Source organism: Lipotes vexillifer, unplaced genomic scaffold (genome assembly GCF_000442215.2).
Source record: "Lipotes vexillifer unplaced genomic scaffold, Lipotes_vexillifer_v1.1 scaffold1771, whole genome shotgun sequence".
NCBI lineage: Eukaryota > Metazoa > Chordata > Mammalia > Artiodactyla > Lipotidae > Lipotes > Lipotes vexillifer.
The window spans coordinates 535,223-551,355 of record NW_006770128.1 but is presented as its reverse complement, the minus strand read 5'-3'; the positions used below and the strand labels follow the sequence as shown (position 1 = coordinate 551,355).

At 40.8% G+C, this 16,133-nt stretch overlaps 1 protein-coding gene across 1 annotated transcript in view; it reads left to right on the top strand.

The window, feature by feature from the left end:
- Positions 1-16,133, top strand: part of MGAT5 (alpha-1,6-mannosylglycoprotein 6-beta-N-acetylglucosaminyltransferase) — a 226,002-nt gene that overhangs the window by 102,308 nt on the left and 107,561 nt on the right. The window contains exon 9 of the mRNA XM_007446032.1: positions 14,231-14,364. Coding sequence (XP_007446094.1) covers positions 14,231-14,364 — 134 coding nt within the window. The remainder of the gene's footprint in view (positions 1-14,230; positions 14,365-16,133) is intronic.

Below are 16,133 nucleotides of genomic sequence, written 5' to 3'. Positions count from 1 at the left end.
GCAGGCAAAAAAAAATACCTAGTTTGAGTTTAGTAATTCTTATTAGAGAAGATTGATCAAGATGGCCCGGTAGGACGATGTGGGACTCACCTCCCCCATGTGCACATCCAGAATACATCTAACCGTGGAAACATTCTCATTGAAAACCAACTGGAAACTGGCAGAAAGACTCCTGTACAACCAAGACCGTAAGAAAGATTCACATGTAATCGGGTAGGAAGGGAAGAAAAGGGATCAGGTAGGGACCCCTGGGAGGGGACTCAGAGGAAAAGGGAGATTGCACAAGTGGAGACATGCCCTGGGAAGTGAGCGGTGAGAGCCACAGATTGGGCACCTGAGTCGTGGGGTTATACACAGGGGAAACAAGCCCCCTTTTTAGGTTGGAGGACCACTGGCACCAACAGGAGAGCTGCGGAAGGCCTAGACCCTGCTTGTGTGGAGCACGTGTGCCCTGGCTTGCCCCTGAGGCAGGGCAGAGAGGACAGACAGGGGTTTCCTGCAGCTGCCTCAGCACGTGCCAGCCCTAGCCCAGCAAATGCTCTAGCCCCACTTACTCCATGTCACAAGATGGCACTGGAGCTGGGCTGGCCACACGAGAGAGAAGACTGTGGGACACAGAGGTGACCTGGTCCCAGGATGGAGCCTGGGCAGTGGGGGAGGCGGTGGCCATTGTTGGCACTTACTCAAGCAGTGCATCAGGAGCAGCCCAGACCTCTGACGGCGGCCACTCAACCACAACTCACCCTCCGATGCATGCTGAGAGGTCACGCAGGCTCCAACTGCCAAGGGTGCCGCAGCAAGGCAGGGCTGGAGGAGATTGGGGGCAATGAATGACTGTGAGGGGCAGAAGGGTACTTGGACCCAAGGCTGCATCTGAGCAGAGCGAGGGAAACAATTGTTGGTGCCTGTACAGACAGTGCACTGGAGACAGCTCAGATCTCTGTGGTCAAGCTACACAAGCTGAGAGCCTGCATCCTCTGCCCTTGCTTCAGCACTCCCTCGTCCTCTGGGGTAAGGGTCCCAGTGCTGGGAGAAGGGAAAGCACACACTTAAAGGAACAGAGCCAGCTCGGGCCTGAACCTCAGGGCTTCTACTTCAGCACCTTGGCATCAGACTCCACCCCTGATACGGAGGTGATGGCCACCGAGCAGAGAGGAAGCCCCACCTCACACCCGCCTTCAGCTCTGGCCCCTTCATCTCCAGCCCCACCCATACCAAGGTGATAGCTGCCAGCACACCCTGAGGAAAGGGTGACTTGCATTCACATGAAATCCAGCTCTCCCGCCAAAGGCACTGGGCACCTGCAGTCTGTATAGGGGTACTCCCATGTAAGGACACCCCTTCAGGACTGCAGTAGGTAACTTTTTCACCTAAATTCATAGAGGCAGAGAAAGATTAGCAAAATGAAAAGGCAGAGGAACTGGTCTCAATCGAAAGAACAGGAGAAAACCCCTGAAAAACTAGTGAAACAGAAATAAACAAATTACTGGATAAAGAATTCAAAGCACTGGTAATAAGAATGTTAACTGAACTAGAGTAAAGAGTAGATGAACACAGTTAGAGTTTTAGCCAGAAACTAGAAAGTATAAAAAAGACCCAATGAAAATGAAGAATTCAATTAGTGAAATAAAAAAAAAAGACACACTAGAAGGGATGAATAATAGACTAAGTGATACAGAGGTACACCTAAGTCGTCTGGAAGATAGAATAATGGAAATTGCCCAATCAGAGCAGCAAAAAGAAAAACAAATTTTTAAAAATGAGGACAGTTTAAGGGATCTCTGGGATTACGTTAAGTCTACCAACATTCACATTATAGGTGTCTCAGAGAGGGAGAGAAAAGGAGATCTAAAATGTATTTGAGGAGATTATGGCTGAAAGCATTCCAAATCTGAAGAAGGAAACAGATATCCAGGTGCAGGAGGCACAGAGGGTCCCAGTCAAGATGAACCCAAACAGACCCACATCGAGACATATCATAATCGAAATGACAAAAGTTAAAGAGAGAATTCTAAAGGCAGCAAGAGAAAAATAAGTCATACAGTGGAACCCCATAAGGCTATCCGCTGATTTTTCTGCAGAAACTTTGCAAGCCAGAAGGGAGTGGCAGGACATATTTCAAGTGCTGAAAGGGAAGAACCTGCAACCTAGGATATGCTACCCAACAAGATTATCACTTAGAATAGGAGCGATGAAGAACTCAGACAAGCAAAAACTAAGAGTTCATCAATACTGAACCAACCCTAAAAGAAATGTTAAAGGGTCTTCGCTAAGTGGAAAAGAAGTAAGAATCTATAGGAGAGGGAAAATCCCCGTGGGAAAGCCACATATATAGTAAGTACTGAAGATCAACCAGTTAAATAAGCCAGTATGAAGATTAAAAGACAAAAAAATTATAAAAGCAATAAGGGGAGAAGCATGAAGATTAAAATATGACATCAAAAACACAAAATGTGGCGAAGGAGTAAAAAATACAGATCTTTTAGAATGAGTTTGAACTTAAATGAATACCAATTTAAAACAAGTAGATATAGTCACAGGTCAACGTAGAACCCCATGGTAATCACAAATCCAAAACCTACAGTAGATACACAAGACATATAAAGTAAGGAACAGAAGCATACTACTAAAGAAAATCATCAAACCACAAGGGGAGAAACAAAAAGAAGAAGAAATGAACAGAGAACTACAAAAAAAACCAACCAGAAAACAAGTAATAAAATGGCAGTAAGTACATATCTATCAATAGTTACTTTAAATATCATTGAACTAAATGCTCCAATCAAAACACATAGGGTGGCTGATTGGATTTAAAAAAGATCTATCTAAATGCTGCTTACAAGATACTCACTTTAAAGCTAAAGACACACACAGACTGAAAGTGAGGGGATGGAAAAAGATATTTCATGCAAATAGAAATGGCAAGAAATTGGGGTAGCAGTATTCATATCAGACAAAATAGACTTTTAAAACAAAGCCTATAATAGAAGAAAAAGAAGAGCATTATATAATGTATGCATCCAGTACAGGAGCACCCAAATGCATAAAGCAAATACTAACAGACGTAAAGGGAGAAATTGACAATAATAGTAGGGGACTTTAACACCCCACTTACATCAGTGGACAGATCATCCAGACCAAAAATCAGTAAGCCAACAGTGATCTTAAGTGACACAATAGAGCAGTTGGGCTTAATAGATTTATCTACAGGTCATCACATCTGAAAACAGCAGAATACACATTCTTTTCACGTGTACATGGAACATCTCCAGGATAAATCACATGCTAGGCCACAAAACAAGTGTCAGCAAGTTCAAGCGGATAGAAATTATATCAAGCATTTTTTCTGACCCCAACGGTATGAAAGTAGAAATCAATTGCAGAAAGAAAAATGGGGAAAGAACCAACACATGAGACTGAACAACATGCCACTAAAAAAAACCAATGGATCAAAGAAAAAAAGAGGAAGTCAGAAAATACCTTGAGACAAATGAAAATGGAAATACAGTCTCTAAAATGTATGGGATGTAGCAAAAGCAGTTTGAAGAGGGAAGTTTATGGTGATATGAGCCTTCCTCAAGGAACAAGAAAATTCTCAAACAACCTCACTTACAATCTAAAGGAATTAGAAAAAGGAGAACAAAGCCCAGAGTCAGCAGAAGTTGGGAAATAATAAAGATCAGAGAGGAAATAAATAAAATAGAGAACAAAAAAATGGAAAAGATCAATGAAACCAAGAGCTAGTTTTTTGAAAAGTTAAATAAAATTGATAAACCTTTATCCAGGCTCACCAAGAAGAAAAGAGAGAGGACCCAAATAAACAAAAGAAGAAATGAAAGAGGAGGAATAACCAGTACAGCAGGATCCAAAAAATCATAAGAGTACTATGGACAGTTAAATGCCAGCAAAGTGAACAACCTGTAAGAAATGGGCAAATTTCTAGAAACATACAACACACCAAGACTGAATCAAGAAGAAACAGACCATTTGAACAGACCGATCACTGGTAGTGAAATTGAATTTGTAAAACAAAGAAAAACTCCCAGCAAACAAAAGTCTAGGACTAGGCAGCCTCATAGGGGAATTCTACCAAACACGTAAAGAAAAACTAATACTTACCCTTCTCAAACTATTTCAAAAAACTGAAGAGGAGGGAACACTCCCAAATTCATTCTGTAATTCCACCATTACCCTGATACAAAAACCAAAAAAGACACTACAAAAAAAGAAAATCACAGGCCAATACCTTTGATGAATATAGATGCGAAAATCCTCAACAGTATATTAGCAAACCAAATCCAACATTATATAAAAAGAATCATACACCATGATCAAGTGAGATTTATTCCAGGGACACAAGGATGGTTCAGTATTCACAAATCATTCAATGTGGTATATACCACATTAACAAACAAAAGGATAAAAATCACATGATCATCTCACTAGAAGTAGAAAAAGCAGTCGACAAAACAACATCCATTTATGGTAAAAACACTCATCAAATTGGTTATAGATGTAACATATCTCAGCATAATAAAGGCCATTTATGACAGACCCACAGCTAACATCATACTCAGTGTTGAAAAGGTGAAAGCCTTTCCTCTAAATTTAGGAACAAGACAAGGATGCCCCCTCTCGCCACTTCAATTTAACGTAGTATTAGAAGTCCTAGCCACCATAGTCAGACAAAAAAAAGAAAAAGCATCCAAACTGGAAGGAAAGAAGTAAAACTGTCACTATTTGCAGATGACATAATACTTTATGTAGAAAACCCTTCAGTCTCCACCAAAAAACTATTAGAGCTAATAAATTCAGAGAAGTTTTAGGATATAATATCAATATACAGAAATCTGTTGCTTTTCTATACATTAATAATGAACTATCAGAAAGAGAAAGTAAAAAAACAATCCTGTTTAAAATCGCTTTAAAAAGTATAAAATTCCTAGGAATAAACTTAACCAAGGCGGTGAAAAACCTATACTCTGAAAACTGTAAAACATTGATGAAGGAAAATGAAGATGATACAAAGAAAGGGAAAGATAACCCTGTGCTCTTGCATTAGAAGAATTAATATTTTTAACATGGCCATGCCACTCAAAGCAACCTGCAGATTTAATGTGATCCCTGTCAAAATACCCGTAACATTTTTCACAGAACTAGAAAAAATATTCCTAAAATTTATATGGAACCACAAAAGAACCTGAATTGCCAAGCAGTCCAAGGAAAAAGAACAAAGCTGGAGGTATTTTGCTTCCTGACTTTATTCAGTCTATACCAGGGGTCCCCGACCCCCAGGCTGCAGACCAGTTCTGGTCTGCGACCTGCTAGGAACCAGGCCACACAGCAGGAGGTGAGCGGCAGGCAGGTGAGTGAGTGAATCTTCATCTGCCACTCCCCATCCCTGATTCGTGGAAAAATTGTCTTCCACGAAACCGGTCCCTGGTGTCAAAAAGGTTGGGGACCGCTGGTCTATACTACAAAGCTTTAGTAACCCAAACAGCATGGTGGGAAAGTAAATGGGTGTAGCTGCTATGAAAACAGTATGAAGGTTCCTCAAAAACCTAAAAAAGAACTACTATATGACACAGCAATTCCACTGCTGTGGTGTATATCCAAAAAAGTTGAAAACAGTAATTCAGAAAGATATGTGCACCCCAGTGTTCATATCAGCACTATTTTCAATAGCCACGGTATGGAAACAACCTAAGGGTCCTTCAGTAGACAAATTGATAAAGAAGAAGTGGCATATATATACAGTGGAATGCTGCTCAGTGATAAAAAAAAAAAAGAATGAAATTCTTCCATTTGCAGCAATATCAGTGGATCTAGAGGATATTATGCTTACTGAAGTAAGTCAGACAGAGAAAGACACATGTGGTATGATATCAGTTATATGCCAAATCTAAAAAATAAAATGAACCTATTCAGCAAAAGAGAAACAGACTCACAGATACAGAAAACAAACTAGTGGTTACCAGTGGGGAGAGGAAAGGGGCATGGGGCAAGATAGGGGTATTGTATTGAGATACAAATGACTATGTATAAAATAGATGAGCACAGGGAATTATTTTGTAGTAACTTTTAACAGAGTATAGTCTAAAAAAATAATCACAAAAAAGGGGAAGAATAGTAATGTGCTTTTCTGTGTCTTCCATTTATTACAGTTGATACTGTCTTTTATTTGTGGTCTATAAAAGTTTCCAATAAATTTTAAAAGGTGAATACATTTAACTAAACATCATAATTATTTTTGTTTTTGTTTCTGTGGTACGCGGGCCTCTCACTGTTGTGGCCTCTCCCGTTGCAGAGCACAGGCTCCGATGCACAGGCTCAGTGGCCATGGCTCACGGGCCCAGCCGCTCCGCAGCATGGGGGATCTTCCCGGACCGGGGCACCCGTGTCCCCTGCATCGAACTTGTGTCCCCTGCATCGGCAGGTGGACTCTCCACCACTGCGCCACCAGGGAAGCCCCATAATTATTTAATAGTGTCAATGGTCATGAATTTGGGTAAAAATCATGAAATTAGTACCAGCTTTACCAACTGGTAGTATGTATTGACCTACGTTTTGTTTTGAATCAGCTTCCCAAGAGAGCACTCTGAAATCTTTCAGTTAGTACAACTTGGAAGTCCCTTCATATGTTTCTTTTCTATTGTTATTCTGTAAAGAGATGTTTTGATGTGTTCTTTAACTTAACCAATAAATGCATCTTTAATGGCCTGACCTAGGTTTCTCCATTTCAGGTTATAGTTTATAGTTTAGTATTATTAACTTTAATGTCCAAGGTTATTCCAGATTGGAAGTCCTCTAGAATCGAAAGAAATGAAAATTCATAATATTGTTAAAATGACCATAATACCCAAAGCAATCTACAGATTTAATTTGATCCGTATGAAATTACCCATGACATTTTTCACATAACTAGAACAAACAATCCTAGAATTTATATGGAGCCATAAAAGACCCAGAATTGTCAAAGCAATCCTAAGGAAAGAGAACAAAGCAGGAGGCATAACCCTCCCAGACTTCAGACAATACTAGAAGGCTACAGTAATCAAATCAGCATGGTATTGGCACAAAAACAGACATATGGATCAGTGGAACAGAACAGAGAGCCCAGAAATAAACCCGCACACCTACGGTTAATTAATCTTCAACAAAGGAGGCAAGAATCTACAGTGGGGAAAAGACAGTCTCTTCAGCAAGTGGTGTTGGAAAAGTTGGACAGCTGCATGTAGATCAGTGAAGCTAGAACACACCCTCACACCATACACGAAAATAAACTCAAAGTGGCTTAAAGGCTTAAATATAAGGCATGATACCATTAAACTCCTGGAAGAGAACATAGGCAAAACGTTCTCTGACATAAGTCGTAGCAATGTTTTCTTAGGTCAGTCTCCCAAGGCAAGAGAAATAAAAGCAAAAATAAACAAATGGGACCTAATTTAACTTATAGGCTTTTGCACAGCAAAGGAAACCATAAACAAAATGAAAAGACAACCTACAGATTGGGAGAAAATACTTGCAAATGGTGTGTTCAATAAGGAATTAATCTAACAACCCAATCAAAAAATGGACAAAAGACCTGAATAGACATTTCTCTAAAGAAGACATACAGATGGCCAGTAGGCACCTGGAAGGATGCTCTACATCACTAATTATTAGAGAAATGCAAATGAAAACAACAGTGAGGTAGCACCTCACACCAGTCAGAACGGCCATCGTTAAAAAGTCTGTAAATAACAAATGCTTGGAGAGGGTGTGGAGAAAAGGGAACCCTCTTACACTGAGGGTGGGAATGTAATTTAGTGCAGCCACTATGGAGAACAGTATGGAGATTCCTCAGAAAACTAAAACTAGAGCTGCCACACGATCCGACAGTCCCACTCCTGGGCATGTATGTAGACAAAACTCAAATTCGAAAAGATACCTGCACCCCTATGTTCATAGCAGCACTATTTACAATAGCTAAGACGTGGAAACAACCTAAACATCCATCGACGTATGAATGGATAAAGAAGATGTGGTATATATTTACAATGGAATATTACTCAGCCATGAAGAAGAATGAAATACAGTAAGTCCACTACATATCAACGAGTTCCATTCCGAGAGTGCATTCATAAGTCCGATTTGTTCATAAGTCCAACAAAGTTAGCCTAGGTACCCAACTAACTCAATCGGCTATATAGTACTGTACTGTAATAGGTTTATAATATGTTCTCATCTTTGAAAGTTTGCAACTTGAAGGTTTGTATGTTGGGCACTTAATGATAATGCATTTTGCAGCTATATGGATGGATCTAGAGATTATCATCAAATCTAAGCAAAGTACGTGAGAAAGAGAAAGACAACTACCATATGATATCACTTATATGTGGAATCTAAAATATGACACGGGGGCTTCCCTGGTGGCACAGTGGTTAGGAATCCACCTGCCAATGCAGGGGACACGGGTTTGAGCCTTGGTCCAGGAAGATCCCACATGCCACAGAGCAACTAAGCCCATGCGCCACAACTACTGAGCCTGCGCTGTAGAGCCCGCAAGCCACAGCTACTGAGCTGGCATGCCACAGCTACTGAAGCCCGCATGCCTAGAGCCCATGCTCCGCAACAAGAGAAGCCACGACAATGAGAAGCCTGCACACCACAACAAAGAGTAGCCCCCGCTCGCCACAACTAGAGAAAGCCCACGCACAGCAATGAAGATCCAACGCAGCCAAAAATAAGTTAATTTTTTTAAATTAATTAATTAATTAATTAAAATATGATACAAATGAACTTATCTACAAAACAGACTTACAGACATAGAGAACACACTTGTGGTTGCTGGGGGTTGTGGGGGTGAGGGTGGAGGAGGGAAGGACTGGGAGTTTGGGATGAGCAGATGCAAACTATTATATATAGAATGGATAAACAACAGGTCCTGTTTTATAGCACAGGAAAGTATATTCAACATCCTGTAATAAACCATAATAGAAAAGAAAAATATGAAAATTCAAAATATTAAGAATCTTCTCAAAAACAGAGTGGGGGGGAACACCCATTGTTGTAGAATTTCTTTTCAGTGGCGGTGATTTTCTCACTGGGCAGTGAAATGGTCTTGGGCAGAGGAAAGGGATTCATTGAGAGGAGACTACCCACTTTGCATTGCCTTTTGGATACACAGGCAGACCTCAAAGATACTGAGGGTTTGACTCCAGGCCACTGCAATAAAGCGAGTATCACAATAAAGTGAGTCACACAATATGTTTGGTTTCCCAGTGCACATAAAAGTTATGTTTATACTATACTGTAGTCTATTGTATGCAGCAGCATTATGTATTTAAAAAAAAAACATACCTTTATTTATTTATTGGAACATAATTGCTTTACAGTGTTGTGTTTCTACCCATCCCACCCATCTAGGTTGTCACACAGCACCGAGCTGAGCTCCCTGTGCTATGCAACATGTTTCCGCTAGCTATCTGTTTTACACATGGTGGTGTATTTATGTCAAACCTAATCTCTCAATTCGTCCCACCCTCCCCTCCCCGCCATGTGTCCACAGGCCTGTTCTCTACGTCTACATCTCTATTCCTGCCCTACAAATAGGTTCATCTGTACCATTTTTCTAGATTCCACATATATGCGTTAATATGTGATATTTGTTTTTCTCTTTCTGGCTTACTTCATTCTGTATGACAGACTCTAGGTCCATCCACATCTCTACAAATGACCCAGTTTTGTTCCTTTTTATGGCTGAGTAATATTCCATTGTATAAAGGACACGTACCCCAAAGTACATACCTTAATTTTAAAAATCCTTTCACAGGTATGAAATGCACAGTGTGAGAATATAATCAATAATATTGTAATATCTTTGTGTGGTGACAGATGGTAACTAGACTTATCACGGTGATCGTTTTGTAATGTACAGAAATACGGAATCACTATACTGCACACCACAACTGGCATAGTGCTATAGCTCAATTATACTTTGAAAACAAAAAGACAAACTCATGGAAAAAGAGATCAGATTTGTGGTTACCAGAGGCAGGGGTGCGGGGGGAGGGGGAGTTGGGGGAGTGGTAGTCAAAAGGTATAAACTTGCAGCTCTAAGATAAGTAAGTACAACCCAAGAGCTCTTATCACAAGGAAAAAAATTTTTATTTTGTATCTCTATGATGATGGTTGTTCACTAAACTTGTGGTAGTCATTCCATGTTGTATATAAATCAAATCATTATGCTGTACACCTGAAACATATTCTGTGCTGTGTGTCAATTATATTTCAGTATAAAACTGGAAAGGGAAAAAAAAGTTTATATGCTTTATTGCTAAAAAATGCTAACCAACCTCTGATAATGCAGGGTTGCCACAAACCTTTAATTCATAAAAAGTGTAGTATCTGCAAAGTGCAAAAATGTGAGGCACAATAAAATGAGGTGTTTCATAAAAAAGCAAGATAAATATCTGGGTTTGGTCCAGGATAGCACTCTACCTTCTGCATCAGGTTTTTCCTGTTTTTTGGTTTGTTGGTTTTTTGAAATCTTCATGAATCATGGGCCGCCATAAATGTTCTCCGCTCTATGGGAGCATCCATATTTCTTGTTGCTAATAGGCCTTGTAAATAAACAAACTTGTTTTTTTTCTTTTTAGCTACAGCATTGAAAAAAAGAGCTGTTTTTCCCTGGCGTTTTGTGACTGGCAGGCATCTGATAAATGTGCAAAAGGAACTGAGCGTCCCTAGACTTATCATATTCTCATGATTAAGAAGGGCTGTTTGGGTGGAAATATATTCTCAGTGGTAGCGTTTAGGTCAATTAAAAAGGATGATTTTATTATTAAAATGGTCACCATTGATTGGTATTTGGTTCTTGTTGGATGGAAAGGCATATTTTCTCTGAGGGGATTTTATGGAAGAGTGTTTTATCCCTCCTTTCTTTAATAAATCATCTGTGTTAGTGATATTAGCTGGAAGGACGTCTGTTAGGACTTCAGTGCTGCCGTCTTTGTGGTCTCATGCAGCTAAGATCTCATCCAAAGGCCAAGCAGGTCCTCTAGAAAGTTTCTTGCCCATTTCTTTCCCTTTTAAAGATTAGAAATTGTCGGCGCTCTCTGTATTCATCTTGGGTGATGGAAGATGATAAGAATTCTGGTAAATGTAAAGTTATCAGTTGGTTTTTTTATTTAGGAGCAAATCTATAAGTCCTGTTGATCTTGGGAAAATATTTATAAATTCTGTCCAATTTATATAGGGACCCAGGACATTCAGTGAAACATTTATTAAATACCTACATGCGACTAGTATTCTGCTAGATACTGCAAAACTCATATCCATTTTGCTTCATGTGAGGCCTTTGCTGAGCATGGACAACACGCAGGAAAGTGAGATGCAAACAGTCCAAGATACACCGTGTTATACATCAAACTCCAAATTAGAAAGTAGGTCCTGGCAAGGAGGTTGTGAGCGTCCATCTCGTAATAGTGTGGCTTAGCGCAGAGAGAATGTTCCAGGAATCCTTTGGCATTGCTGCAGCCAGCCCTGTTAGGAGGCCAGCTGCCTCGGGCAGCGAGGCAAATATCTTTTTAAGTCATCAGTCTGTTCTTGATGCTCCAGACACACAGAAGACATTAGAGGAACAGCATCGATACGACCGGCACACACCCATTTCCAAAACACACAGGTGTAGAAAGTGATTGAAGAGGGAGGACTGTAATTGTTCAGCCTCCTCTGTTGTAGACAGAGATCAGTCTCCTGCCTTGGGTTTATAAGACAAACCCAGATAAGCTAAAAATAACAGACAACTCCCAAACCAAAGCTTCAAGTATAAGCATGTAGAGTTGTAAGTATCTCACACATCCCATCATTCATTCTGTAGCCTTCCATTGAGTAGAAGCCAGCCTCACGTAGCGTACACATAGGCCCCATGTAGTAAAAGTCCAAGATTTCGGGAGTTAGGCTCCTGCCAGGCATCTTTACTCCTCAGGGTTTGTTTTAGTTATCCAAATTTAAAATAACACCAGTAAAACTCCAAGTTAAAAATAGAGTCACAAGCTAGAGACGGTCAGTCAATTACAAACGAGTGGAGGTAGCCAGAGCCTTCAAGGCAAAGGTTTCTCTGATGAGGGTGGCCTGTTTCTCCCTGCTGTGCCTGCTCAGGGCGCTCTCACCTTTGAATCCCAGCTCTGTCCCTCTTGAGGGAGCTGAACCTTCCCCAGCCCCAGTTGTCAGTGTGCATCCCTCCATCCCCTCCGCCCCTCTCCTGTAGTGACCTTTGCAGCGTTGCCACCATCATCCCAGCTGTTTTCTTTCTTTCTTTTTTTTTAATTGAAGTATAGTTGTTTTGCAGTGTTGTGTTAGTTTCAGGTGTACAGCAAAGCGATTCAGTTACTTATACATATATATCTAGTCCCTGTGAGGATCCAATGTTCCTTGAGAGCCACAAGGGAATCCAGAAGGAGGACACTGTTTCTGGGGTCGGTTTGTATTTTACTTTGTGGTCCTGGCCTGCGCTCCTTCCACCTTGCCTCCCCTCTTTATTTTCTTCCTTGTGTAGACAAGTAGTGCTGAGCTCTGATGTGAAAATCGTCACACTAAAATGACAGTTTACTGTTGCTCTTCCTGGAGAACCCTATCTGGTGTTTGCATTCTTTTTTTCTGCAATATGCATTGATGTAAAAATAATGGGAAGATGCCCTTCCTCCTAGTGGGGAAAGGAAGAAAGAAAGTGAATCAGATGCTTAAAAGTCATTGCCATCATCTGATTCTAAAGTGTGGGCTCTATCTTCATTTACTTTTATGCTTATTGGTCCAGTAAGAGCCATTCAGAATTATTACTGATACATAACAACAGAAAATAGTGCTTTTTCATTGGCCAGTCATGAGTTAAATTTACATCCGTGTTTTGAGAATCAGTGATGAGATAAATGTAACCAAAATCAATAAATTCTGTTTTAGTATTGATTCCTTTCTTCCGATTGGTCATTCTTTATGTACTCCAAAGCAGTGGTCAGAAGGCTTTTTCTCTAAAGAGCCAGAAAGTAAATACTTTAGGCTTTGCTTGACCATGTGTTGCAGCTACCAAGTCTACTGCTACTGTGTGAAATCAGTCATAGACATACAGAAACAACTAGGTTTGGCTAGTTCAAATAAAACTTTATTTTTGAACACTGAAAGTTGAATTCCGTATAATTTTCACATCACAAAATATTCTCCCTTTTTTTTTTCTAACCATTTAAAAATGTAAAGAACATTCTTAGCTAGAAGGCCATACAAAAACAGGCAATAGACCAGGTTTGATTGATACTGTTCTAAGGCTTTTGTGGAATAACCAAACAAAACATTTTCAGTTTCACTTCTTTTTGAGCTCTGGGAGAAAACAATAATGCCCTCTTACTATCAAATACATAAAAATCACCACTGCCTATTGAGTGAGATTCTAAGCTTTACCTAAAATCACGTACTGTAGTTAGTTGATGAAAATCTTGAATAGTTGAAGGAGACAGGACATGCCATGTGCTCTAAGCAGAATAAGACCTCCGTCTCAGTCTGCCCAGGCTGCTGTACCAAATCATCACAGCCTGGGTGGCTTATAAATAGCAGAAATGTATTGCTCACATTTTGGGAGGCTGAAAGTCTGAGATCAGGGTGCTGGCATGGTCAGGTGAGGTCGCAGACTTCTCACTGTATCTTCATACGGTGGAAGGCGCTAGGGAGTTCTGTGGAATTTCTTTTAAAAAAGCACTATTCCTATTTATGAGGGCTCCACCCTCATGACCTTATCACCTCCCAAAGGCCCATTTACTAATACCACCTCCTTAGGATTTCAGCATATGAATTGGGGGGGGCATAGTAACCTCTAAAAATGGTAGTTCTTTATTTCTTCCACAGTTGTCCATTAGGCACCACTGTATGCTCAGCCCAGGCTAGGGGTACAGCAGTGACCATGGTGGTCTGCAGTTCCAGCTTTTGGGAGCTTTTTATTTCCCTGGTATTGGAGCATCTTCTGTGATTAGTCAACTCATCTAGAGCAGATTGTATGAGCTTTGTGATGGCTCTGGCTCGGAAGTCACACGTGGGGATGTTTGGTAGACATGCTAGTGTAAAACCTCTCAATTCCTGCCCAGTGGCATTCAGTTTAAAGGATTTGTCCATCTTTGGTGGTCCCTGAGGGGGCAGAGCTTTTGTTTCTTTGACTTTGGGGGTCAAGGTTGTAGTTTCACCCATGGCGTCTTTTATCTTTCAGGTGCATGCTGCGTGTCCTGGACTCATTCGGCACAGAACCAGAGTTCAACCATGCCAACTATGCCCAGTTGAAAGGCCACAAGACCCCCTGGGGCAAGTGGAATCTGAACCCGCAGCAGTTTTACACCATGTTCCGTGAGTAGTTGTGTCTCACCTCTACTTTCCAGAATGCCACCAAAGACAAATGGGAAAAGAAGTGAGGCCACCATGTATTTTCAGTTGTGATTCCCGGAGCCCTTAGCTGTAGAAATGGGTGCTGTGGAATCTTGGGAATAACTGGATTTTTTTTTAAACCGGAATTGAAAGGCTATGTGAACATTTTGTAAAAAGCCTTAGAAATGTTCTGGAGAAAAATATTCAATATGAGGTGTCACTGGAAACCATCTGGGAAAGGACTTTGGATGGACTTCGGCAGGCAGTAAACATGCTTCATGTGACACAGGCACCGTTTAGGGTCCACTTGATGATTCAAGAGGAATGAGGTCTTCCACGTGCATACATTTTCCAAGTAATTAAACCTTCATTATTTAAGCATCAAACTTTGTAAAGAAAAAAATGTCAGTCTTTTCAAAATGGAACGATTTAAAACTGTTTCATACCTTACTGGCTTCTTAAACCTTGGGCCTAGGATGAAATCTCACCCTCTCTTGCTCACGTGGTGTCTGTGTTGCCACGAGCAGTGATTGTTTTGTAAAGTGACGTAGTGGACAGGCTAAAAGTTGATGAACCCGCTGGCTCCAACTGTAGCCTTTCAGCAATTTTCTGTGTTCCTTTCCCACATTCACCATTTCTTGTTGCTGCCATCAGTCTACTTGCCCGTAGCTTCATTTCATTTATAATTAGCTGAGGACGGTGAGGCCAAATACCAAATCCTGTAGTATTCGTGCCAAAAATGAATTTATGGTTTAAGTCCATAGACCTTGGTGATTCCCCTTGTCGAGGTGAATTCCTGTTCTGGAAATGAAAGGTCCCCCGAGTTAAACAGTCCATTTGGACACTCAGAGTGCAGATTTCCATTTTCCTAAATTATCGGAATAATTTTAATCCAGAGATTTCCATCCTAGAATTAGGATCTGAGCTGCGAATCCGTTTCCTACTTTAAAACCCAAGGCCCTCTGCCGTGCCTTTTCCCCATGTACTGACCCTTCCCCCTCACGTGCAGCCACCTGAAGGTGACCTTTTGTCGGGTTCACTAAGTGCGGCAGCGAACACATTGGACTAATCCTTGGGTGTGAAGTATGAGAAGGAAGGATGAATTAAGAAGGGCTGTGGCAGATGGGGAAGTGATTTTAAAAATCAGCTCATGTTTAAATGTTCATTTTAGCTCAGAGTGGCGTTTGAGAGTGTTCTGTGTGCGTCGTAGACATTATTCTTACCGCTCCTGGAGCTCTGTCATCCTATCGTAGCCTGTCACGGGGGCACAGTTCAGGGGACAAACTAATGTAGGGCATGGTGGGTGACAGGTGGCTGGCAGCATGGTGAGACATGGCTAGAGTTACCTTTGGATCGACATTGCTGTGTAACTTTGAGGGCCTGCGATGAGGTGACACAAAATAACCTGAGAAGTGGCTTGTGTGTTACTTCACATACATAAAATGTTAGCTGTGTCCAAAATGGCCAACACTACTTAAATGACACGGTATATCTGTGCCCTCCATGGGATGGTATTTCCCTGTATCTGGGGCGTAGAAATAGGAGGCTTTTCCAGAAAGAAGTTCTCTTTTAGAATGTTGGAATTCAGAGTCCAAAAGAACTTTTTTTTATTCTCTATGAATGGAGGATTTCATCAGTGTTGGTTGATTGAATTGAAATCAATTCACTGCTTACAATATAACTAAAGATGGAAAAATAGATTAATTCTTGTTGACCTGGGAAAGGGAGTTTCTGACTCAGAATTCAGCAGG